The sequence below is a fragment of the Scyliorhinus torazame genome, chromosome 29 (assembly GCF_047496885.1).
Source record: "Scyliorhinus torazame isolate Kashiwa2021f chromosome 29, sScyTor2.1, whole genome shotgun sequence".
In the NCBI taxonomy this organism is placed as follows: Eukaryota; Metazoa; Chordata; class Chondrichthyes; order Carcharhiniformes; family Scyliorhinidae; genus Scyliorhinus; species Scyliorhinus torazame.
In genome coordinates this window covers 15,092,864-15,116,652 of record NC_092735.1, presented here as the reverse complement: position 1 = coordinate 15,116,652, position 23,789 = coordinate 15,092,864, and the positions used below count along the sequence as shown (strand labels likewise).

The window sequence follows — 23,789 nt, the reverse complement described above, 5'->3', positions numbered from 1 at the left end:
CTTCCCTCGCCTCAACCCCCCCTCCTTCCCTCGCCTCAACCCCCCCCTCCTTTCCCTCGCCTCAACCCCCCCCTCCTTCCCTCAACCCCCCCTCCTTCCCCTCGCCTCAACCCCCCCCCTCCTTCCCTCGCCTCAACCCCCCCCTCCTTCCCTCGCCTCAACCCCCCCCCTCCTTCCCTCGCCTCAACCCCCCCCTCCTTCCCTCGCCTCAACCCCCCCCCCTTCCCTCGCCTCAACCCCCCCCTCCTTCCCTCGCCTCAACCCCCCCCCTCCTTCCCTCGCCTCAACCCCCCCCCCTCCTTCCCTCGCCTCAACCCCCCCCTCCTTCCCTCGCCTCAACCCCCCCCCTTCCCTCGCCTCACCCCACCCTTCCCTCGCCTCACCCCCCCCCCTCCTTCCCTCGCCTCACCCCCCCCCCTCCTTCCCTCGCCTCAACCCCCCCCCTCCTTCCCTCGCCTCAACCCCCCCCCCCTCCTTCCCTCGCCTCAACCCCCCCCTCCTTCCCTCGCCTCAACCCCCCCCCTCCTTCCCTCGCCTCAACCCCCCCCCTCCTTCCCTCGCCTCAACCCCCCCCCCTCCTTCCCCTCGCCTCAACCCCCCCTCCTTCCCTCGCCTCAACCCCCCCCTCCTTCCCTCGCCTCAACCCCCCCCCCTCCTTCCCTCGCCTCAACCCCCCCCCCCTCCTTCCCTCGCCTCAACCCCCCCCCTCCTTCCCTCGCCTCAACCCCCCCCCCCTCCTTCCCTCGCCTCAACCCCCCCCCCCCTCCTTCCCTCGCCTCAACCCCCCCCCCCCTCCTTCCCTCGCCTCAACCCCCCCCCCCTCCTTCCCTCGCCTCAACCCCCCCCCCTCCTTCCTCGCCTCAACCCCCCCCCCCCCCTCCCTCCTTCCCTCGCCTCAACCCCCCCCCCCCTCCTTCCCTCGCCTCAACCCCCCCCCCCCTCCTTCCCTCGCCTCAACCCCCCCCCCCCTTCCCTCGCCTCAACCCCCCCCCCCCCTCCTTCCCTCGCCCCTCCCCTCCCCTCCCCTCGCCCCTCATCACTCCCCTTCCCCGTCTCCCTCCCTCAAATCCCCTCCTCACCCTCCGCCTCCCCCATTCCCTTCTTTCCTCTTTTTCTTTCTCACCTTCTGTCTCTCCTGGTTCTGTCTTTTCTGCGCCTGCGCCACCAGAGGCCGGGTCCATTGCTGCAGGAGGGGGGGGTCGGGGCTGCTAACGGTCCGGTCCCGGCGCCATCCCGCACCCACCGCGTCAGACGCTCTCACGGTCCTCGCTGAGACGTGATGCAGGTCCGGTCCCGGGCAGCTGCGCCAAAGCATCGGGATCTCTGCGGCCAGTGATCGGCCAGAAATAATCCCGGCTCCCCCCGCACTGCTGCTGTGGACTCGCCCAGTTACCAGAGCAACAACTTCAACAATGGAGAGAGAGAATGAGAAAACAGAGAGAGTGTGAGTGAGAGAGAGAGAGTGAGGGATAGAGAGTGAGGGATAGACAGAGTGGGATAGAGGGAGAGAGAGATAGGGAGAGAGAGAGAGAAGAGAGGGATAGAGAGAGGGATAGAGTGAGGGATAGACAGAGTGGGATAGAGAGAAATAGAGGGGATAGAGAGAGAGAGATAGAGAGAGAGAGAGAGGGGATAGACAGAGTGGGATAGAGAGAAATAGAGGGATAGAGAGAGAGGGATAGAGTGAGGGATAGACAGAGTGGGATAGAGAGAAATAGAGGGATAGAGAGAGAGAGAGATAGAGAGAGAGAGAGAGGGATAGAGAGTGAGGGATAGAGAGAGAGTGAGGGATAGAGAGTGAGGGATAGACAGTGGGATAGAGGGATAGAGAGAGAGAGATAGGGAGAGAGAGAGAGGGATAGAGAGAGGGGGGATAGAGAGAGAGGGATAGAGAGAGTGGGATGGGGAGAGAGGTATAGAGAGAGAGAGAGGGAAAGAGAGTGAAGAGAGGGATAGACAGAGAGTGGGATAGAGAGAAATAGAGGGATAGAGAGAGAGAGAGGGTTAGAGAGAGGGGGGATAGAGAGAGAGAGGGATAGAGAGAGAGAGAGAGGGATAGAGAGAGAGAGAGAGAGGGATAGAGAGAGAGTGATCGAGAGACAGAGAGGAATGGAGAGAAAGTGAGGGATGGAGAAAGAGAGAGGGATAGAGAGAGAGTAATGGAGAGAGAGTGAGGGATTGAGTGAGGAATGGAGAGAGAGTGAGGGATGGAGAGAGAGAGAGAGTGCGAGAGAGAGAGTGAGGGATGGAGAGAGAGTGAGGGATGGAGAGAGAGAGAGAGTGCGAGAGAGAGTGAGGGATAGAGAGAGAGTGAGGGATGGAGAGAGTGAGGGATGGAGAGTGGGAGAGAGTGAGAGGGTGAGGGATAGAGAGAGTGAGGGATAGGGAGAGTGAGTGAGAGAGTGAGGAATGGAGAGAGTGAAAGGAACGGCGAGTGAGTGAGGAATGGAGAATGAGGGAGAGTGTCAGAGAGAGAGAGAGTGAGGGATAGAGAGAGAGTGAGGGATAGACAGAGTGGGATAGAGAGAAATAGAGGGATAGAGAGAGAGAGAGAGAGAGAGAGAGAGGGATAGAGAGTGAGGGATAGAGAGAGAGTGAGGGATAGAGAGAGAGTGAGGGATAGACAGAGTGGGGTAGAGAGAAATAGAGGGATAGAGAGAGAGGGATAGAGAGAGAGGGGGATAGAGAGAGGGATAGAGAGGGAGGGATAGGGGAGAGAGGTATATAGAGAGAGAGAGGGATAGAGAGAGAAAGAGGGATAGAGAGAGAGAGGGTTAGAGGGGGGGATAGAGAGAGAGAGGGATAGAGAGAGAGAGGGGGATAGAGAGCGAGAGAGAGGGATAGAGAGAGAGTGATCGAGAGACAGAGAGGAATGGAGAGAAAAGTGAGGGATGGAGAAAGAGAGAGGGATAGAGAGAGAGTAATGGAAAGAGAGTGAGGGATTGAGTGAGGAATGGAGAGAGAGTGAGGGATGGAGAGAGAGTGCGAGAGAGAGAGTGAGGGATTGAGAGAGAGTGAGGGATGGAGAGAGAGTGAGGGATGGAGAGTGGGAGCGAGTGAGAGGGTGAGGGATAGAGAGAGTGAGGGATAGGGAGAGTGAGTGAGAGAGTGAGGAATGGAGAGAGAGAGTGAATGAGGAACGGAGAGTGAGTGAGGAATGGAGAATGAGGGAGAGTGTCAGAGAGAGAGAGAGAGGGATAGATGGAGAATGAGAGCATGTGGTGAGGGATAGAGAGAGTCGGATAAAAAGAGTCAGGGAGAGAGCGATGGAAAGAATGAGAGTAGGGATAGAGAGTGGGTGAGGGATAGAGAGAGGGGGTTAAAGTGATTGAGGGAAAGAGATACGGATAGAGTGGGGGGGTGTAAGTGAGGGAGAGGTGGGTAGTCTCAACAAAGGGAAAGGGAGAGAGGCTCGGAGGGGGGAGAGAAGGCAAGGGGCAGGAGAAGGAGGATAGAGGGGTGGGTGGCATGCCAAACAGATCCCCTTCATTTCTCCCTCCCCATTCTCTGACTTCCTCCCTCCATGCTCTGGACCCCCCCCCCCCAAAATCCGTCCACTTACCCACTCTTCGGACCACCTTTCTTCCTCCCCAGCGATGCTTCAAACCTGCTCCTGCCCCTCTCCCTTCCTCACGCCGTGGATCCTCTTTTCCTCCACATAACCCGGAAGCCCCCCCTCCCCACCATCCACCCTCCCAGCATCACCAACTCACACAAAGTCAAGATTATTAAGAGCGTAGGGGCCAAGTTGAGTCTGACTTCTTCTGTATTCGCCCTCAGTGTAAGTGACCAATGTGAAGATGGTTGAGATTAACACAGCGCTCACTCCATTGGAACTCTATGAGGAAGATCTGAATCTACCAGTGGAGCTGGCAGCCAGGCAGAGGCAGAAGATGAAACAGCACCTGCAGGAGTCTCCCGCACGCATCCTTTCCTTGCTCAATCCAACAGCAGTGTGGGGATCTTGTCACATTGCAATGTGAGGCAAGCAGAAGACATTGCGAGAGACTGTCTTCTCAGAGTTTAATCAGCATTAGGCGGTTGGGAGTTGTGTTTTGAGGAATTCCTTTCAGTGAGGGCTGAAGGTGTATGCCTGTCGATAACAGGCTTTCACCTGGTTGGTGTTTCATGGTTTCCTCATTCAAGCTGACAAAGATACCGGAAATTGCTGGACCATTGCTTCACCCAAACAGGACCCCCCAATGCTTTTGGAGGTTCCTGTCACAAACAAATGCTTTAGTCCAGGTTTCTGAAGATTCTCTGAGGCATGGCAAGGAAGAGTGAACTTCCATAACCCCGTGCTGTACCTGTCCTGGGAGTGTTTGATCAGGACAGTGTAGAGGGAGCTTTATTCTGTATCCAACCCCGTGCTGTACCTGTCCTGGGAGTGTTTAATGGGGACAGTGCAGAGAGAGCTTTACTCTGTATCTTATCTCATGCTGTACCTGTCCTGGGAGTGTTTAATGGGGACAGTGCAGATAGAGCTTTACTCTGTATCTAACCCCGTGCTGTACCTGTCCTGGGAGTGTTTAATGGGGACAGTGCAGAGAGAGCTTTACTCTGTATCTTACCTCATGCTGTACCTGTCCTGGGAGTGTTTGATCAGGACAGTGTAGAGGGAGCTTTACTCTGTATCCAACCCCGTGCTGTACCTGTCCTGGGAGTGTTTGATGGGGACAGTGTAGAGAGAGATTTACTCTGTATCTAACCCTGTGCTGTACCTGTCCTGGGAGTGTTTAATGGGGACAGTGCAGAGAGAGCTTTACTCTGTATCTTATCTCATGCTGCACCTGTCCTGGGAGTGTTTGATCAGGACAGTGTAGAGGGAGCTTTACTCTGTATCCAACCCCGTGCTGTACCTGTCCTGGGAGTGTTTAATGGGGACAGTGCAGAGAGAGCTTTACTCTGTATCTTATCTCATGCTGTACCTGTCCTGGGAGTGTTTGATCGGGACAGTGTAGAGGGAGCTTTACTCTGTATCTAACCCCGTGCTGTACCTGTCCTGGGAGTGTTTGATGGGGACAGTGTAGAGGGAGGTTTACTCTGTATCTAACCCAGTGCTATACCTGTCCTGGGAGTGTTTGATGGGGACAGTGTAGAGGGAGCTTTACTCTGTATCTAACCCCATGCTGTACCTGTCCTGGGAGTGTTTGATGGAGACAGTGCAGAGGGAGCTTTACTCTGTTTCTAACCCCGTGCTGTACCTGTCCTGGGAGTGTTTGATGGGGACAGTGTAGAGGGAGCTTTACTCTGTATCTAACCCCGTGCTATGCACTTTTGGGTTGGTTGAATATATAGCCAGTAATATAAACAGAAGTTGTACAGAAGTTCATATTTATATAGCTCTGTTCATATCCTCCAGACTATCCAAGCTGTGTTATAGCTAATGAAATACTTTAGAAGTTTGGATTCTGTAACAAGGCAGCCAATTTGTGCGCAGCAAGTCCCCACAGCCATTGGGGCCAGCCAACCTGTTTATTTGTTGTTGGCTTCATGTTAAATATTGGCAAGGCCACTTGGGATAACTCATCATTCTCCTCTTGAATTGTACCATAGGATGTTATGAGAGGGACGATGATTCCTCGATTTAACACCTGCTCCAAAGGGTAACACCTCAAGGGTTCGTGTCGTTGGTGTAATACTAATGTCACTGGACTAGTAACCCAGAGGCCCAAGCGAATGGTCTAGGTTCAAATCCCGCCCCGGCAGCTGATGCAATTTCAATTCCGTTACAAAGCCTTGAATTGATAACGACAGTGGCCATGATAACTATCATCACTTGTCGTTTAAAAGGATGCACCTGGTTCACTAATGCCCTCGGCCTGGCCTTCAAGGGACTCCAGAACCGTAGCAATGTGACTGACCCTTAACTGCCCTCTGAAATGTTCAAGGATAATTAGGAATGGCGAACAAATACCAGTGATGAAGAAAGGAAAAAGACGAACCTCGGACAATGCAGCACTCTACCAGTACCACAGTGAGTGTCCCCCCCCGGGTTACATGTATGGCAGTCTGTGGAGGGGCGTGAATGCAGGAGGGAGTGACAGGACGTCCGGGGGCCACATGCGGCCTTTCTGGGTTCTGAGTACGGCCCCACGAGACATTTTGTTGACCGTTGCCCACGCACGGGGTCGCCACATTCCACTGATTTCCGTCTGTGTAGTTGTTTTTCCCTGCCGGTATGGCTGAAGTGATTCGCGCGTAAAGCGAGGGCGAGTGAAGTGAGGAGCGTGCTGATTGCTCCCAACATTGACTGTGAGAGCCGTGCGCTCCCTCTGCGTCCAAAGTGTCAATATGTATTTTGGACAGGATTTAACGAAACGGGAACAATGTCCTATAGCGAGGGCGGTCAGCCACCTGTTTCCCGATGTAGCACCGAGAAACACAATGTTATAAAACAGCACCCAGGTTAAACAGAGGGCCTGAGCGGGGAACGGGGGGCCGAGGCCGCACAGAGCCCCGGTTTGCGCACTGAGGAGCTCCGCTCGCCAGAGGTCCTCATTGTAGCGAAAGATGGGGCTTTTTAAATGGCATTCCAATCTCTGGAGCCCCTGAAGCGATCCCCGATTTCGTCCCCCCCCCCCCCCAAATGACGCCCCTCCAGCAACCCCCCCACCCCTCCCAACACCCACGCAGGGCACTCCCAGCCCGATTGTCACCGCACAAAAAAAGCCAGCTTGGCACCGTGGCAGTGCTGACCTGACACTCTCCGGTGCCCTGCCAACTGGCAGTGCCACCTGGGCACCTCAACAGTGCCCGGCTGGCACCCAGGTGGCACTGCCAGGCTGTCAGGGCCAGCCCCCCCCACCGGGTGGCAGCAGCAGTGCCAGGGTACCACTCTGCCCAAAGCACATGCAGCTGGGGACCTCCAAACCCTGGGAGACCCCCACGAGTGCCGTTCCGCTTGGTCCCTTTTTTTGGAGACCAGCACTGAACGGTGCTCACCTAAGATCTCCCAGGCGAAGGGGATAGATCCCAACGCCTCAGGTAGCTCGGGAATCTGTACATTACAGTGAGACCAGCTGTCTGGGCAGGATTTGCATCGCAATGTCTCGCGAGATCGCATTAGATCCTGCGAGCCGGGTAGATCTGGGGAGTGGGGTCTCCTGGCTTCTATCGGCCTCGTTGCACCGTGGCGAGCTGCTTTTTGGGCACAGCATGGCCATTCGATCGCACTCTTTGTTTTCACCATTTGAAGTTGATGACAGTTCTATTAATATATGAATGATTAAGCATTTTCTATAAGTCATTATGAAAAATTCAGCAATAAATGTATTTCATCTTATTCATGGGTCATGGTTAGTGAACAAGTCCAATTTCAATATTGCAGCCCACTGAGATGAAGGCGGCCCACTCACCAGCCTGGGTTGTCCATCACTGCTCTGAACCATGTGGGTACTTCACCAGGGATGGGGTGACATGTGCAGAGTTTGGATTTGCTCCAGATGTGGCAGTCTGTAATATGACACAATGATGGATGAAGAGGGGACTGGGATTTGAGGAATGTGCAAGGGAGGATGGGGGGGAGAAGGAACATGCTGAAACAGTTTGGCCACATCAAGGGAAATCTTGCCAATTTCTTTGACAAAGAGTCCTCCAGACTCGAAACGCCAGCTCCCTTCTCTCTCCGCAGATGCTGTCGGACCTGCTCAGATTGTCCAGTATTTTCTATTTTTGTTGCCAATTTCTTTTTTGACTTAACTAATTATGTTCAGCCTTTCTGATTGGTTCAATAAACCTGGTGAACAAGAGGATTCAGCATTTAAGCGGGATTCTGCAGGCTCACCCCTCTGCTTTGGTGAGTCAGATCGTCTTGGTTTGGTATAAGAGGCTGTTGCTCCAGCTGACCCCGTCCGAAACAGAGTGATTGAACGCATGACCCCGGCCCGAAACAGTGACCGAACGCATGACCCCGGCCCGAAACAGTGACCGAATGCATGACCCCGGCCCGAAACAGTGACCGAATGCATGACCCCGGCCCGAAACAGTGACCGAACGCATGACCCCGGCCCGAAACAGTGACCGAATGCATGACCCCGGCCCGAAACAGTGACCGAATGCATGACCCCGGTCAGACACAGAGTGACTGAGACCATGACCCCGGCCCGAAACAGTGACCGAACGCATAACCCCGTCCGAAACAGTGACCGAACGCATGACCCCGGCCCGAAACAGTGACCGAATGCATGACCCCAGCCCGAAACAGTGACCGAACGCATGACCCCGGCCCGAAATAGTGACCGAATGCATGACCCCGGCCCGAAACAGTGACCGAATGCATGACCCCGGCCCGAAACAGTGACCGAATGCATGACCCCAGCCCGAAACAGTGACCGAATGCATGACCACGGCCCGAAATAGTGACCGAATGCATGACCCCGGCCCGAAACAGTGACCGAATGCATGACCCCGGCCCGAAACAGTGACCGAACGCATGACCCCGGCCCGAAACAGTGACCGAATGAATGACCCCAGCCCGAAACAGTGACCGAATGCATGACCACGGCCCGAAATAGTGACCGAACGCATGACCCCGTCCGAAACAATGATCAAATGCAGGACCCCAGCCCGAAACAGTGACCGAACGCATGACCTCGGCCCGAAACAGTGACCTAACGCATGACCCCGTCCGAAACAGTGACCTAACGCATGACCCCGTCCGAAACAGTGACCTAACGCATGACCCCGTCCGAAACAGTGACCGAACGCATGACCCCGGTCAGACACAGAGTGACTGAGACCATGACCCCGGCCCGAAACAGTGACCGAACGCATGACCCCGGTCAGACACAGAGTGACTGAGACCCTGACCCCGGCCCGAAACAGTGACCGAACGCATGACCCCGGTCAGACACAGAGTGACTGAGACCCTGACCCCGGTCAGACACAGAGTGACTGAGACCCTGACCCCGGTCAGACAGAGTGACTGAGACCCTGACCCCGGTCCGAAACAGTGACAGAATGCATGACCCCGGTCAGACACAGAGTGACTGAGACCCTGACCCCGGTCAGACACAGAGTGACTGAGACCATGACCCCAGCCCGAAACAGTGACAGAATGCATGACCCCGGCCCGAAACAGTGATCAAACGCATGACTCCGGCTCGAAACAGTGACCGAACGCAGGACCTCGGCCCGAAACAGTGACCGAACGCATGACCCCGTCCGAAACAGTGACCGAACGCATGACCCCGTCCGAAACAGTGACCGAACGCATGACCCCAGTCCAAAACAGTGACCGAACGCATGACCCGGGCCCGAAGCAGTGACCGAACGCATGACCCCGGCCCGAAACAGTGACCGAACGCATGACCCCGGCCCGAAACAGTGATCAAACGCATGACTCCGGTCAGACACAGAGTGACTGAGACCCTGACCCCGGTCAGACACAGAGTGACTGAGACCATGACCCCGGCCCGAAGCAGTGACCGAACGCATGACCCCGGCCCGAAACAGTGACCGAACGCATGACCCCGGCCCGAAACAGTGATCAAACGCATGACTCCGGTCAGACACAGAGTGACTGAGACCATGACCCCGGCCCGAAACAGTGACCGAACGCATGACCCCGGCCCGAAACAGTGATCAAACGCATGACTCCGGCTCGAAACAGTGACCGAACGCAGGACCTCGGCCCGAAACAGTGACCGAACGCATGACCCCAGTCCAAAACAGTGACCGAACGCAGGACCTCGGCCCGAAACAGTGACCGAACGCATGACCCCGTCCGAAACAGTGACCGAACGCATGACCCCGTCCGAAACAGTGACCGAACGCATGACCCCAGTCCAAAACAGTGACCGAACGCATGACCCCGGCCCGAAACAGTGACCGAACGCATGACCCCAGCCCGAAACAGTGACCGAACGCATGACCCCAGCCCGAAACAGTGACCGAACGCATGACCCCGTCCGAAACAGTGACCGAACGCATGACCCCAGTCCAAAACAGTGACCGAACGCATGACCCCGGCCCGAAACAGTGACCGAACGCATGACCCCGGCCCGAAACAGTGACCGAACGCATGACCCCGGCCCGAAACAGTGACCGAACGCATGACCCCGGTCCGAAACAGTGACCAAACGCATGACCCCGGCCCGAAACAGTGACCAAACGCATGACCCCGGCCCGAAACAGTGACCGAACGCATGACCCCAGTCCGAAACAGAGTGACTAAGACCCTGACCCCGGTCAGACAGAGTGACTGAGACCCTGACCCCGGTCCGAAACAGAGTGACCGAACGCATGACCCCGGCCCGAAACAGAGTGACTGAGACCCTGACCCCGGTCCGAAACAGAGTGACCGAACGCATGACCCCGGCCCGAAACAGAGTGACTGAGACCCTGACCCCGGTCCGAAACAGAGTGACTGAGACCCTGACCCCGGTCAGACAGAGTGACTGAGACCCTGACCCCGGTCCGAAACAGAGTGACCGAACGCATGACCCCGGCCCGAAACAGAGTGACTGAGACCCTGACCCCGGTCCGAAACAGAGTGACCGAACGCATGACCCCGGCCCGAAACAGAGTGACTGAGACCCTGACCCCGGTCCGAAACAGAGTGACCGAACGCATGACCCCGGTCAGACACAGAGTGACTGAGACCCTGACCCCGGTCAGACAGAGTGACTGAGACCCTGACCCCGGTCAGACAGAGTGACTGAGACCCTGACCCTGGTCCGAAACAGAGTGACTGAGACCCTGACCCCGGTCAGACAGAGTGACTGAGACCCTGACCCCGGTCAGACACAGAGTGACTGAGACCCTGACCCCGGTCAGACAGAGTGACTGAGACCCTGACCCCGGTCCGAAACAGAGTGACTGAGACCCTGACCCCGGTCCGATACAGAGTGACTGAGACCCTGACCCCGGTCCGAAACAGAGTGACTGAGACCCTGACCCCGGTCAGACAGAGTGACTGAGACCCTGACCTCGGTCCGAAACAGAGTGACTGAGACCCTGACCCCGGTCCGATACAGAGTGACTGAGATCCTGACCCCGGTCCGAAACAGAGTGACCGAACGCATGACCCCGTTCGAAACAGAGTGAATGAGACCCTGACCCCGGTCAGACAGAGTGACTGAGACCCTGACCCCGGTCAGACAGAGTGACTGAGACCCTGACCCCGGTCCGAAACAGAGTGACTGAGACCCTGACCCCGGTCCGAAACAGAGTGACTGAGACCCTGACCCTGGTCCGAAACAGAGTGACCGAATGCATGACCCCAGCCCGAAACAGTGACCGAATGCATGACCACGGCCCGAAACAGTGACCGAACGCATGACCCCGTCCGAAACAGTGATCAAACGCATGACTCCGGCCCGAAACAGTGACCGAACGCATGACCTCGGCCCGAAACAGTGACAGAACGCATGACCCCGTCCGAAACAGAGTGACTGAGACCCTGACCCCGGTCCGAAACAGAGTGACTGAGACCCTGACCCCGGTCAGACAGAGTGACTGAGACCCTGACCCCTGTCAGACAGAGTGACTGAGACCCTGACCCCGGTCCGAAACAGAGTGACCGAAGGCATGACCCCGGCCCGAAACAGAGTGACTGAGACCCTGACCCCGGTCCGAAACAGAGTGACCGAACGCATGACCCCGGCCCGAAACAGAGTGACTGAGACCCTGACCCCGGTCCGAAACAGAGTGACTGAGACCCTGACCCCGGTCAGACAGAGTGACTGAGACCCTGACCCCAGTCCGAAACAGTGACCGAACGCATGACCCCGGCCCGAAACAGAGTGACTGAGACCCTGACCCCAGTCCGAAACAGAGTGACCGAACGCATGACCCCGGTCAGACACAGAGTGACTGAGACCCTGACCCCGGTCAGACAGAGTGACTGAGACCCTGACCCCGGTCAGACAGAGTGACTGAGACCCTGACCCTGGTCCGAAACAGAGTGACTGAGACCCTGACCCCGGTCAGACAGAGTGACTGAGACCCTGACCCCGGTCAGACACAGAGTGACTGAGACCCTGACCCCGGTCAGACAGAGTGACTGAGACCCTGACCCCGGTCCGAAACAGAGTGACTGAGACCCTGACCCTGGTCCGATACAGAGTGACTGAGACCCTGACCCCGGTCCGAAACAGAGTGACTGAGACCCTGACCCCGGTCCGATACAGAGTGACTGAGATCCTGACCCCGGTCCGAAACAGAGTGACCGAACGCATGACCCCGTTCGAAACAGAGTGACTGAGACCCTGAGCCCGTTCAGACAGAGTGACTGAGACCCTGACCCCGGTCAGACAGAGTGACTGAGACCCTGACCCCGGTCCGAAACAGAGTGACTGAGACCCTGACCCTGGTCCGAAACAGAGTGACCGAATGCATGACCCCAGCCCGAAACAGTGACCGAATGCATGACCACGGCCCGAAACAGTGACCGAACGCATGACCACGGCCCGAAACAGTGACCGAACGCATGACCCCGTCCGAAACAGTGATCAAACGCATGACTCCGGCCCGAAACAGTGACCGAACGCATGACCTCGGCCCGAAACAGTGACCGAACGCATGACCCCGTCCGAAACAGAGTGACTGAGACCCTGACCCCGGTCCGAAACAGAGTGACTGAGCCCCTGACCCCGGTCAGACAGAGTGACTGAGACCCTGACCCCGGTCCGAAACAGAGTGACCGAACGCATGACCCCGGCCCGAAACAGAGTGACTGAGACCCTGACCCCGGTCAGACAGAGTGACTGAGATCCTGACCCCGGTCCGAAACAGAGTGACCGAACGCATGACCCCGTTCGAAACAGAGTGACTGAGACCCTGAGCCCGTTCAGACAGAGTGACTGAGACCCTGACCCCGGTCAGACAGAGTGACTGAGACCCTGACCCCGGTCCGAAACAGAGTGACTGAGACCCTGACCCTGGTCCGAAACAGAGTGACCGAATGCATGACCCCAGCCCGAAACAGTGACCGAATGCATGACCACGGCCCGAAACAGTGACCGAACGCATGACCCCGTCCGAAACAGTGATCAAACGCATGACTCCGGCCCGAAACAGTGACCGAACGCATGACCTCGGCCCGAAACAGTGACCGAACGCATGACCCCGTCCGAAACAGAGTGACTGAGACCCTGACCCCGGTCCGAAACAGAGTGCCTGAGACCCTGACCCCGGTCAGACAGAGTGACTGAGACCCTGACCCCGGTCCGAAACAGAGTGACCAAACGCATGACCCCGGCCCGAAACAGAGTGACTGAGACCCTGACCCCGGTCCGAAACAGAGTGACTGAGACCCTGACCCCGGTCAGACAGAGTGACTGAGACCCTGACCCCGGTCCGAAACAGTGACCGAACGCATGACCCCGGCCCGAAACAGAGTGACTGAGACCCTGACCCCGGTCCGAAACAGAGTGACTGAGACCCTGACCCCGGTCAGACAGAGTGACTGAGACCCTGACCCCGGTCCGAAACAGTGACCGAACGCATGACCCCGGCCCGAAACAGAGTGACTGAGACCCTGACCCCGGTCCGAAACAGAGTGACCGAACGCATGACCCCTGTCCGAAACAGAGTGACTGAGACCCTGACCCCGGTCCGAAACAGAGTGACTGAGACCCTGACCCCGGTCAGACAGAGTGACTGAGACCCTGACCCTGGTCCGAAACAGAGTGACTGAGACCCTGACCCCGGTCAGACAGAGTGACTGAGACCCTGACCCCAGTCAGACACAGAGTGACTGAGACCCTGACCCCGGTCAGACAGAGTGACTGAGACCCTGACCCTGGTCCGAAACAGAGTGACTGAGACCCTGACCCCGGTCAGACAGAGTGACTGAGACCCTGACCCCAGTCAGACAGAGTGACTGAGACCCTGACCCCAGTCAGACAGAGTGACTGAGACCCTGACCCCGGTCCGAAACAGAGTGACTGAGACCCTGACCCCGGTCCGATACAGAGTGACTGAGACCCTGACCCCGGTCCGAAACAGAGTGACTGAGACCCTGACCCCGGTCCGATACAGAGTGACTGAGACCCTGACCCCGGTCCGAAACAGAGTGACTGAGACCCTGACCCCGGTCCGATACAGAGTGACTGAGACCCTGACCCCGGTCCGAAACAGAGTGACCGAACGCATGACCCCGTTCGAAACAGAGTGACTGAGACCCTGACCCCGGTCAGACAGAGTGACTGAGACCCTGACCCCGGTCAGACAGAGTGACTGAGACCCTGACCCCGGTCCGAAACAGAGTGACTGAGACCCTGACCCCGGTCCGAAACAGAGTGACTGAGACCCTGACCCTGGTCTGAAACAGAGTGACCGAACGCATGACCCCGTCCGAAACAGAGTGACCGAACGCATGACCCCGTCCGAAACAGAGTGACTGAGACCCTGACCCCGGTCCGAAACAGAGTGACTGAGACCATGACCCCGGTCCGAAACAGAGTGACCGAACGCATGACCCCGGACCCTGACCCCGGTCAGACACAGAGTGACTGAGACCCTGACCCCGGTCAGACAGAGTGACTGAGACCCTGACCCCGGTCCGAAACAGAGTGACTGAGACCCTGACCCCGGTCCGATACAGAGTGATTGAGACCCTGACCCCGGTCCGAAACAGAGTGACTGAGACCCTGACCCTGGTCCGATACAGAGTGACTGAGACCCTGACCCCGGTCAGACAGAGTGACTGAGACCCTGACCCCGGTCGTAAACAGTGACCGAACGCATGACCCCGGCCCGAAACAGAGTGACTGAGACCCTGACCCCGGTCCGAAACAGAGTGACTGAGACCCTGACCCCGGTCAGACAGAGTGACTGAGACCCTGACCCTGGTCCGAAACAGAGTGACTGAGACCCTGACCCCGGTCAGGCAGAGTGACTGAGACCCTGACCCCAGTCAGACACAGAGTGACTGAGACCCTGACCCCGGTCAGACAGAGTGACTGAGACCCTGACCCCGGTCCGAAACAGAGTGACTGAGACCCTGACCCCGGTCCGATACAGAGTGACTGAGACCCTGACCCCGGTCCGAAACAGAGTGACTGAGACCCTGACCCCGGTCCGATACAGAGTGACTGAGACCCTGACCCCGGTCCGAAACAGAGTGACTGAGACCCTGACCCCGGTCCGATACAGAGTGACTGAGACCCTGACCCCGGTCCGAAACAGAGTGACCGAACGCATGACCCCGTTCGAAACAGAGTGACTGAGACCCTGACCCCGGTCAGACAGAGTGACTGAGACCCTGACCCCGGTCAGACAGAGTGACTGAGACCCTGACCCCGGTCCGAAACAGAGTGACTGAGACCCTGACCCCGGTCCGAAACAGAGTGACTGAGACCCTGACCCTGGTCTGAAACAGAGTGACCGAACGCATGACCCCGTCCGAAACAGAGTTACTGAGACCATGACCCCGGTCCGAAACAGAGTGACTGAGACCATGACCCCGGTCCGAAACAGAGTGACTGAGACCCTGACCCCGTCCGAAACAGAGTGACCGAACGCATGACCCCGTCCGAAACAGAGTGACTGAGACCCTGACCCCGGTCCGAAACAGAGTGACTGAGACCCTGACCCCGGTCCGAAACAGAGTGACTGAGACCCTGACCCCGGTCAGACAGAGTGACTGAGACCCTGACCCTGGTCCGAAACAGAGTGACTGAGACCCTGACCCCGGTCAGGCAGAGTGACTGAGACCCTGACCCCAGTCAGACACAGAGTGACTGAGACCCTGACCCCAGTCAGACAGAGTGACTGAGACCCTGACCCCGGTCCGAAACAGAGTGACTGAGACCCTGACCCCGGTCCGATACAGAGTGACTGAGACCCTGACCCCGGTCCGAAACAGAGTGACTGAGACCCTGACCCCGGTCCGATACAGAGTGACTGAGACCCTGACCCCGGTCCGAAACAGAGTGACTGAGACCCTGACCCCGGTCCGATACAGAGTGACTGAGACCCTGACCCCGGTCCGAAACAGAGTGACCGAACGCATGACCCCGTTCGAAACAGAGTGACTGAGACCCTGACCCCGGTCAGACAGAGTGACTGAGACCCTGACCCCGGTCAGACAGAGTGACTGAGACCCTGACCCCGCTCCGAAACAGAGTGACTGAGACCCTGACCCCGGTCCGAAACAGAGTGACTGAGACCCTGACCCTGGTCTGAAACAGAGTGACCGAACGCATGACCCCGTCCGAAACAGAGTGACCGAACGCATGACCCCGTCCGAAACAGAGTGACTGAGACCCTGACCCCGGTCCGAAACAGAGTGACTGAGACCCTGACCCCGGTCCGAAACAGAGTGACTGAGACCATGACCCCGGTCCGAAACAGAGTGACCGAACGCATGACCCCGGACCCTGACCCCGGTCAGACACAGAGTGACTGAGACCCTGACCCCGGTCAGACAGAGTGACTGAGACCCTGACCCCGGTCCGAAACAGAGTGACTGAGACCCTGACCCCGGTCCGATACAGAGTGACTGAGACCCTGACCCCGGTCCGAAACAGAGTGACTGAGACCCTGACCCTGGTCCGATACAGAGTGACTGAGACCCTGACCCCGGTCCGAAACAGAGTGACTGAGACCCTGACCCCGGTCCGAAACAGAGTGACCGAACGCATGACCCCGGTCAGACACAGAGTGACTGAGACCCTGACCCCGGTCAGACACAGAGTGACTGAGACCCTGACCCCGGTCAGACACAGAGTGACTGAGACCCTGACCCCGGTCAGACAGAGTGACTGAGACCCTGACCCCGGTCCGAAACAGAGTGACTGAGACCCTGACCCCGGTCAGACAGAGTGACTGAGACCCTGACCCCGGTCCGAAACAGAGTGACTGAGACCCTGACCCCGGTCCGAAACAGAGTGACTGAGACCCTGACCCCGGTCCGAAACAGAGTGACCGAACGCATGACCCCGTTCGAAACAGAGTGACTGAGACCCTGAGCCCGTTCAGACAGAGTGACTGAGACCCTGACCCCGGTCAGACAGAGTGACTGAGACCCTGACCCCGGTCCGAAACAGAGTGACTGAGACCCTGACCCTGGTCCGAAACAGAGTGACCGAATGCATGACCCCAGCCCGAAACAGTGACCGAATGCATGACCACGGCCCGAAACAGTGACCGAACGCATGACCCCGTCCGAAACAGTGATCAAACGCATGACTCCGGCCCGAAACAGTGACCGAACGCATGACCCCGTCCGAAACAGTGATCAAACGCATGACTCCGGCCCGAAACAGTGACCGAACGCATGACCTCGGCCCGAAACAGTGACCGAACGCATGACCCCGTCCGAAACAGAGTGACTGAGACCCTGACCCCGGTCCGAAACAGAGTGCCTGAGACCCTGACCCCGGTCAGACAGAGTGACTGAGACCCTGACCCCGGTCCGAAACAGAGTGACCGAACGCATGACCCCGGCCCGAAACAGAGTGACTGAGACCCTGACCCCGGTCCGAAACAGAGTGACTGAGACCCTGACCCCGGTCAGACAGAGTGACTGAGACCCTGACCCCGGTCCGAAACAGTGACCGAACGCATGACCCCGGCCCGAAACAGAGTGACTGAGACCCTGACCCCGGTCCGAAACAGAGTGACCGAACGCATGACCCCGTCCGGAACAGAGTGACCGAACGCATGACCCCGTCCGAAACAGAGTGACTGAGACCCTGACCCCGGTCCGAAACAGAGTGACTGAGACCCTGACCCCGGTCAGACAGAGTGACTGAGACCCTGACCCTGGTCCGAAACAGAGTGACTGAGACCCTGACCCCGGTCAGACAGAGTGACTGAGACCCTGACCCCAGTCAGACACAGAGTGACTGAGACCCTGACCCCGGTCAGACAGAGTGACTGAGACCCTGACCCCGGTCCGAAACAGAGTGACTGAGACCCTGACCCCGGACCGATACAGAGTGACTGAGACCCTGACCCCGGTCCGAAACAGAGTGACTGAGACCCTGACCCCGGTCCGATACAGAGTGACTGAGACCCTGACCCCGGTCCGAAACAGAGTGACTGAGACCCTGACCCCGGTCCGATACAGAGTGACTGAGACCCTGACCCCGGTCCGAAACAGAGTGACCGAACGCATGACCCCGTTCGAAACAGAGTGACTGAGACCCTGACCCCGGTCAGACAGAGTGACTGAGACGCTGACCCCGGTCAGACAGAGTGACTGAGACCCTGACCCCGGTCCGAAACAGAGTGACTGAGACCCTGACCCCGGTCCGAAACAGAGTGACTGAGACCCTGACCCTCGTCTGAAACAGAGTGACCGAACGCATGACCCCGTCCGAAACAGAGTGACTGAGACCCTGACCCCGGTCCGAAACAGAGTGACTGAGACCATGACCCCGGTCCGAAACAGAGTGACCGAACGCATGACCCCGGTCAGTCACAGAGTGACTGTGACCCTGACCCCGGTCAGACAGAGTGACTGAGACCCTGACCCCGGTCCGAAACAGAGTGACCGAACGCATGACCCCGGTCAGACACAGAGTGACTGAGACCCTGACCCCGGTCAGACACAGAGTGACTGAGACCCTGACCCCGGTCAGATAGAGTGACTGTGACCCTGACCCCGGTCCGAAACAGAGTGACTGAGACCCTGACCCCGGTCCGATACAGAGTGACTGAGACCCTGACCCCGGTCCGAAACAGAGTGACTGAGACCCTGACCCCGGTCCGATACAGAGTGACTGAGACGCTGACCCCGGTCCGAAACAGAGTGACCGAACGCATGACCCCGTTCGAAACAGAGTGACTGAGACCCTGACCCCAGTCAGACAGAGTGACTGAGACTCTGACCCCGGTCAGACAGAGTGACTGAGACTCTGACCCCGGTCAGACAGAGTGACTGAGACCCTGACCCCGGTCCGAAACAGAGTGACTGAGACCCTGACCCCGGTCCGAAACAGAGTGACTGAGACCCTGACCCTGGTCCGAAACAGAGTGACCGAACGCATGACCCCGTCCGAAACAGAGTGACCGAACGCATGACCCCGTCCGAAACAGATTGACTGAGACCCTGACCCCGGTCCGAAACAGAGTGACTGAGACCCTGACCCCGGTCCGAAACAGAGTGACTGAGACCATGACCCCGGTCCGAAACAGAGTGACCGAACGCATGACCCCGGTCAGTCACAGAGTGACTGTGACCCTGACCCCGGTCAGACAGAGTGACTGAGACCCTGACCCCGGTCCGAAACAGAGTGACCGAACGCATGACCCCGGTCAGACACAGAGTGACTGAGACTCTGACCCCGGTCAGACACAGAGTGACTGAGACCCTGACCCCGGTCAGACACAGAGTGACTGAGACCCTGACCCCGGTCAGACAGAGTGACTGTGACCCTGACCCCGGTCCGAAACAGAGTGACTGAGACCCTGACCCCGGTCCGAAACAGAGTGACCGAACGCATGACCTCGTCCGAAACAGAGTGACTGAGACCCTGACCCCAGTCAGACAGAGTGACTGAGACTCTGACCCCGGTCAGACAGAGTGACTGAGACCCTGACCCCGGTCAGACAGAGTGACCGAGACCATGACCCCGGTCCGAAACAGAGTGACTGAGACCATGACCCCGGTCAGACAGAGTGACTGAGACCCTGACCCCGGTCAGACAGAGTGACTGAGACCCTGATCCCGGTCCGAAACAGTGTGACTGAGACCATGACCCCGTCCGAAACAGAGTGACTGAGACCCTGACCGCGTCCGAAACAGAGTGACTGAGACCCTGACCCCGGTCCGAAACAGTGTGACTGAGACCATGACCCCGTCCGAAACAGAGTGACTGAGACCCTGACCGCGTCCGAAACAGAGTGACTGAGACCCTGACCCCGGTCCGAAACAGAGTGACTGAGACCCTGACCCCGGTCCGAAACAGAGTGACCGAACGCATGACCCCGTCCGAAACAGAGTTACTGAGACCATGACCCCGGTCCGAAACAGAGTGACCGAACGCATGACCCCGGTCAGACACAGAGTGACTGTGACCATGACCCCGGTCAAATAAAGTGACTGAGACCCTGACCCCGGTCTGAAACAGAGTGACCGAACGCATGACCCCGGTCAGACACAGAGTGACTGAGACCCTGACCCCGGTCAGACACAGAGTGACTGAGACCCTGACCCCGGTCAGACACAGAGTGACTGAGACCCTGACCCCGGTCAGACAGAGTGACTGAGACCCTGACCCCGGTCCGAAACAGAGTGACTGAGACCCTGACCCCGGTCAGACACAGAGTGACTGAGACCCTGACCCCGGTCAGAGAGAGTGACTGAGACCCTGACCCCGGTCCGAAACAGAGTGACTGAGACCATGACCCCGGTCCGAAACAGAGTGACTGAGACCATGACCCCGGTCCAAAACTGAATGACCGAACGCATGACCCCGGTCCGAAACAGAGTGACTGAGACGCTGACCCCGGCCCGAAACAGAGTGACTGAGACCATGACCCCGGTCCAAAACAGAGTGACTGAGACCCTGACCCCGGTCAGACAGAGTGACTGAGATCATGACCCAGGTCAGACAGAGTGACTGAGACCCTGACCCTGGTCCGAAACAGAGTGACTGAGACCCTGACCCCGGTCAGACAGAGTGACTGAGACCCTGACCCCGGTCCGAAACAGAGTGACCGAACGCATGACCCCGGTCAGACACAGAGTGACTGAGACCCTGACCCCGGTCAGACAGAGTGACTGTGACCCTGACCCCGGTCCGAAACAGAGTGACTGAGACCCTGACCCCGGTCCGAAACAGAGTGACCGAACGCATGACCCCGTCCGAAACAGAGTGACTGAGACCCTGACCCCAGTCAGACAGAGTGACTGAGACTCTGACCCCGGTCAGACAGAGTGACTGAGACCCTGTCCCCGGTCCGAAACAGAGTGACTGAGACCCTGACCCCGGTCAGACAGAGTGACCGAGACCATGACCCCGGTCCGAAACAGAGTGACTGAGACCATGACCCCGGTCAGACAGAGTGACTGAGACCCTGACCCCAGTCCGAAACAGAGTGACTGAGACGCTGACCCCGGCCCGAAACAGAGTGACTGAGACCCTGACCCCGGTCAGACAGAGTGACTGAGACCCTGACCCCGGTCAGACAGAGTGACTGAGACCCTGAGCCCGGTCCGAAACAGAGTGACTGAGACCATGACCCCGGTCAGACAGAGTGACTGAGACCCTGACCCCGGTCCGAAACAGAGTGACTGAGACCATGACCCCGGTCCGAAACAGAGTGACCGAACGCATGACCCCGTCCGAAACAGAGTGACTGAGACCCTGACCCCGGTCAGACAGAGTGACTGAGACCCTGACCCCGGTCAGACAGAGTGACTGAGACCCTGACCCCGGTCCGAAACAGAGTGACTGAGACCCTGACCCCGGTCCGAAACAGAGTGACCGAACGCATGACCCCGTCCGAAACAGAGTTACTGAGACCATGACCCCGGTCCGAAACAGAGTGACCGAACGCATGACCCCGGTCAGACACAGAGTGACTGTGACCCTGACCCCGGTCAGACAGAGTGACTGAGACCCTGACCCCGGTCCGAAACAGAGTGACCGAACGCATGACCCCGGTCAGACACAGAGTGACTGAGACCCTGACCCCGGTCAGACACAGAGTGACTGAGACCCTGACCCCGGTCAGACAGAGTGACTGAGACCCTGACCCCGGTCCGAAACAGAGTGACTGAGACCATGACCCCGGTCCGAAACTGAATGACCGAACGCATGACCCCTGTCCGAAACAGAGTGACCGAACGCATGACCCCGGTCTGAAACAGAGTGACCGAACGCATGACCCCGGTCCGAAACAGAGTGACTGAGACCCTGACCCCGGTCAGACAGAGTGACCGAGACCATGACCCCGGTCCGAAACAGAGTGACTGAGACCATGACCCCGGTCAGACAGAGTGACTGAGACCCTGACCCCGGTCAGACAGAGTGACTGAGACCCTGACCCCGGTCCGAAACAGAGTGACCGAACGCATGACCCCGGTCAGACACAGAGTGACTGAGACCCTGACCCCGGTCAGACACAGAGTGACTGAGACCCTGACCCCGGTCAGACACAGAGTGACTGAGACCCTGACCCCGGTCAGACAGAGTGACTGTGACCCTGACCCCGGTCCGAAACAGAGTGACTGAGACCCTGACCCCGGTCCGATACAGAGTGACTGAGACCCTGACCCCGGTCCGAAACAGAGTGACTGAGACCCTGACCCCGGTCCGATACAGAGTGACTGAGACCCTGACCCCGGTCCGAAACAGAGTGACCGAACGCATGACCCCGGTCAGACAGAGTGACTGAGACCCTGACCCCGGTCAGACAGAGTGACTGAGACCCTGACCCCGGTCCGAAACAGAGTGACTGAGACCCTGACACCGGTCCGAAACAGAGTGACTGCGACCCTGACCCTGGTCCGAAACAGAGTGACCGAACGCATGACCCCGTCCGAAACAGAGTGACCGAACGCATGACCCCGGTCAGTCACAGAGTGACTGTGACCCTGACCCCGGTCAGACACAGAGTGACCGAGACCATGACCCAGGTCAGACACAGAGTGACTGAGACCCTGACCCCGGTCAGACAGAGTGACTGAGACCCTGACCCCGGTCCGAAACAGAGTGACCGAACGCATGACCCCGGTCAGACACAGAGTGACTGAGACTCTGACCCCGGTCAGACACAGAGTGACTGAGACCCTGACCCCGGTCAGACACAGAGTGACTGAGACCCTGACCCCGGTCAGACAGAGTGACTGTGACCCTGACCCCGGTCCGAAACAGAGTGACTGAGACCCTGACCCCGGTCCGAAACAGAGTGACCGAACGCATGACCCCGTCCGAAACAGAGTGACTGAGACCCTGACCCCAGTCAGACAGAGTGACTGAGACTCTGACCCCGGTCAGACAGAGTGACTGAGACCCTGACCCCGGTCCGAAACAGAGTGACTGAGACCCTGACCCCGGTCAGACAGAGTGACCGAGACCATGACCCCGGTCCGAAACAGAGTGACTGAGACCCTGACCCCGGTCAGACAGAGTGACTGAGACCCTGAGCCCGGTCCGAAACAGTGTGACTGAGACCCTGACCCCGGTCCGAAACAGAGTGACTGAGACCCTGACCGCGTCCGAAACAGAGTGACTGAGACCCTGACCCCGGTCCGAAACAGAGTGACTGAGACCCTGACCGCGTCCGAAACAGAGTGACTGAGACCCTGACCCCGGTCCGAAACAGAGTGACTGAGACCCTGACCCCGGTCCGAAACAGAGTGACCGAACGCATGACCCCGTCCGAAACAGAGTTACTGTGACCCTGACCCCGGTCAGACAGAATGACCGAGACCATGACCCCGGTCCGAAACAGAGTGACTGAGACCATGACCCCGGTCAGACAGAGTGACTGAGACCCTGACCCCGGTCAGACAGAGTGACTGAGACCCTGACCCCGGTCCGAAACAGAGTGACCGAACGCATGACCCCGGTCAGACACAGAGTGACTGAGACCCTGACCCCGGTCAGACACAGAGTGACTGAGACCCTGACCCCGGTCAGACACAGAGTGACTGAGACCCTGACCCCGGTCAGACAGAGTGACTGTGACCCTGACCCCGGTCCGAAACAGAGTGACTGAGACCCTGACCCCGGTCCGATACAGAGTGACTGAGACCCTGACCCCGGTCCGAAACAGAGTGACTGAGACCCTGACCCCGGTCCGATACAGAGTGACTGAGACCCTGACCCCGGTCCGAAACAGAGTGACCGAACGCATGACCCCGGTCAGACAGAGTGACTGAG

At 58.1% G+C, this 23,789-nt stretch overlaps 1 protein-coding gene across 2 annotated transcripts in view; it reads left to right on the top strand.

Moving 5' to 3' along the window:
- Positions 1-1,372: 1,372 nt before the first annotated feature.
- Positions 1,373-23,789, top strand: part of tab1 (TGF-beta activated kinase 1/MAP3K7 binding protein 1) — a 308,216-nt gene continuing 285,799 nt past the window's right edge. The window contains exons 1-3 of one of the 2 annotated variants that reach the window (XM_072492103.1): positions 1,373-1,444; positions 3,781-3,924; positions 7,716-7,798. In XM_072492103.1, coding sequence (XP_072348204.1) covers positions 3,801-3,924; positions 7,716-7,798 — 207 coding nt within the window. In that variant the 5' untranslated portion in view covers positions 1,373-1,444; positions 3,781-3,800. Of the gene's footprint in view, positions 1,445-3,555; positions 3,925-7,715; positions 7,799-23,789 lie in introns of those variants that run through there. The other variant, XM_072492104.1, reaches the window with a different exon arrangement.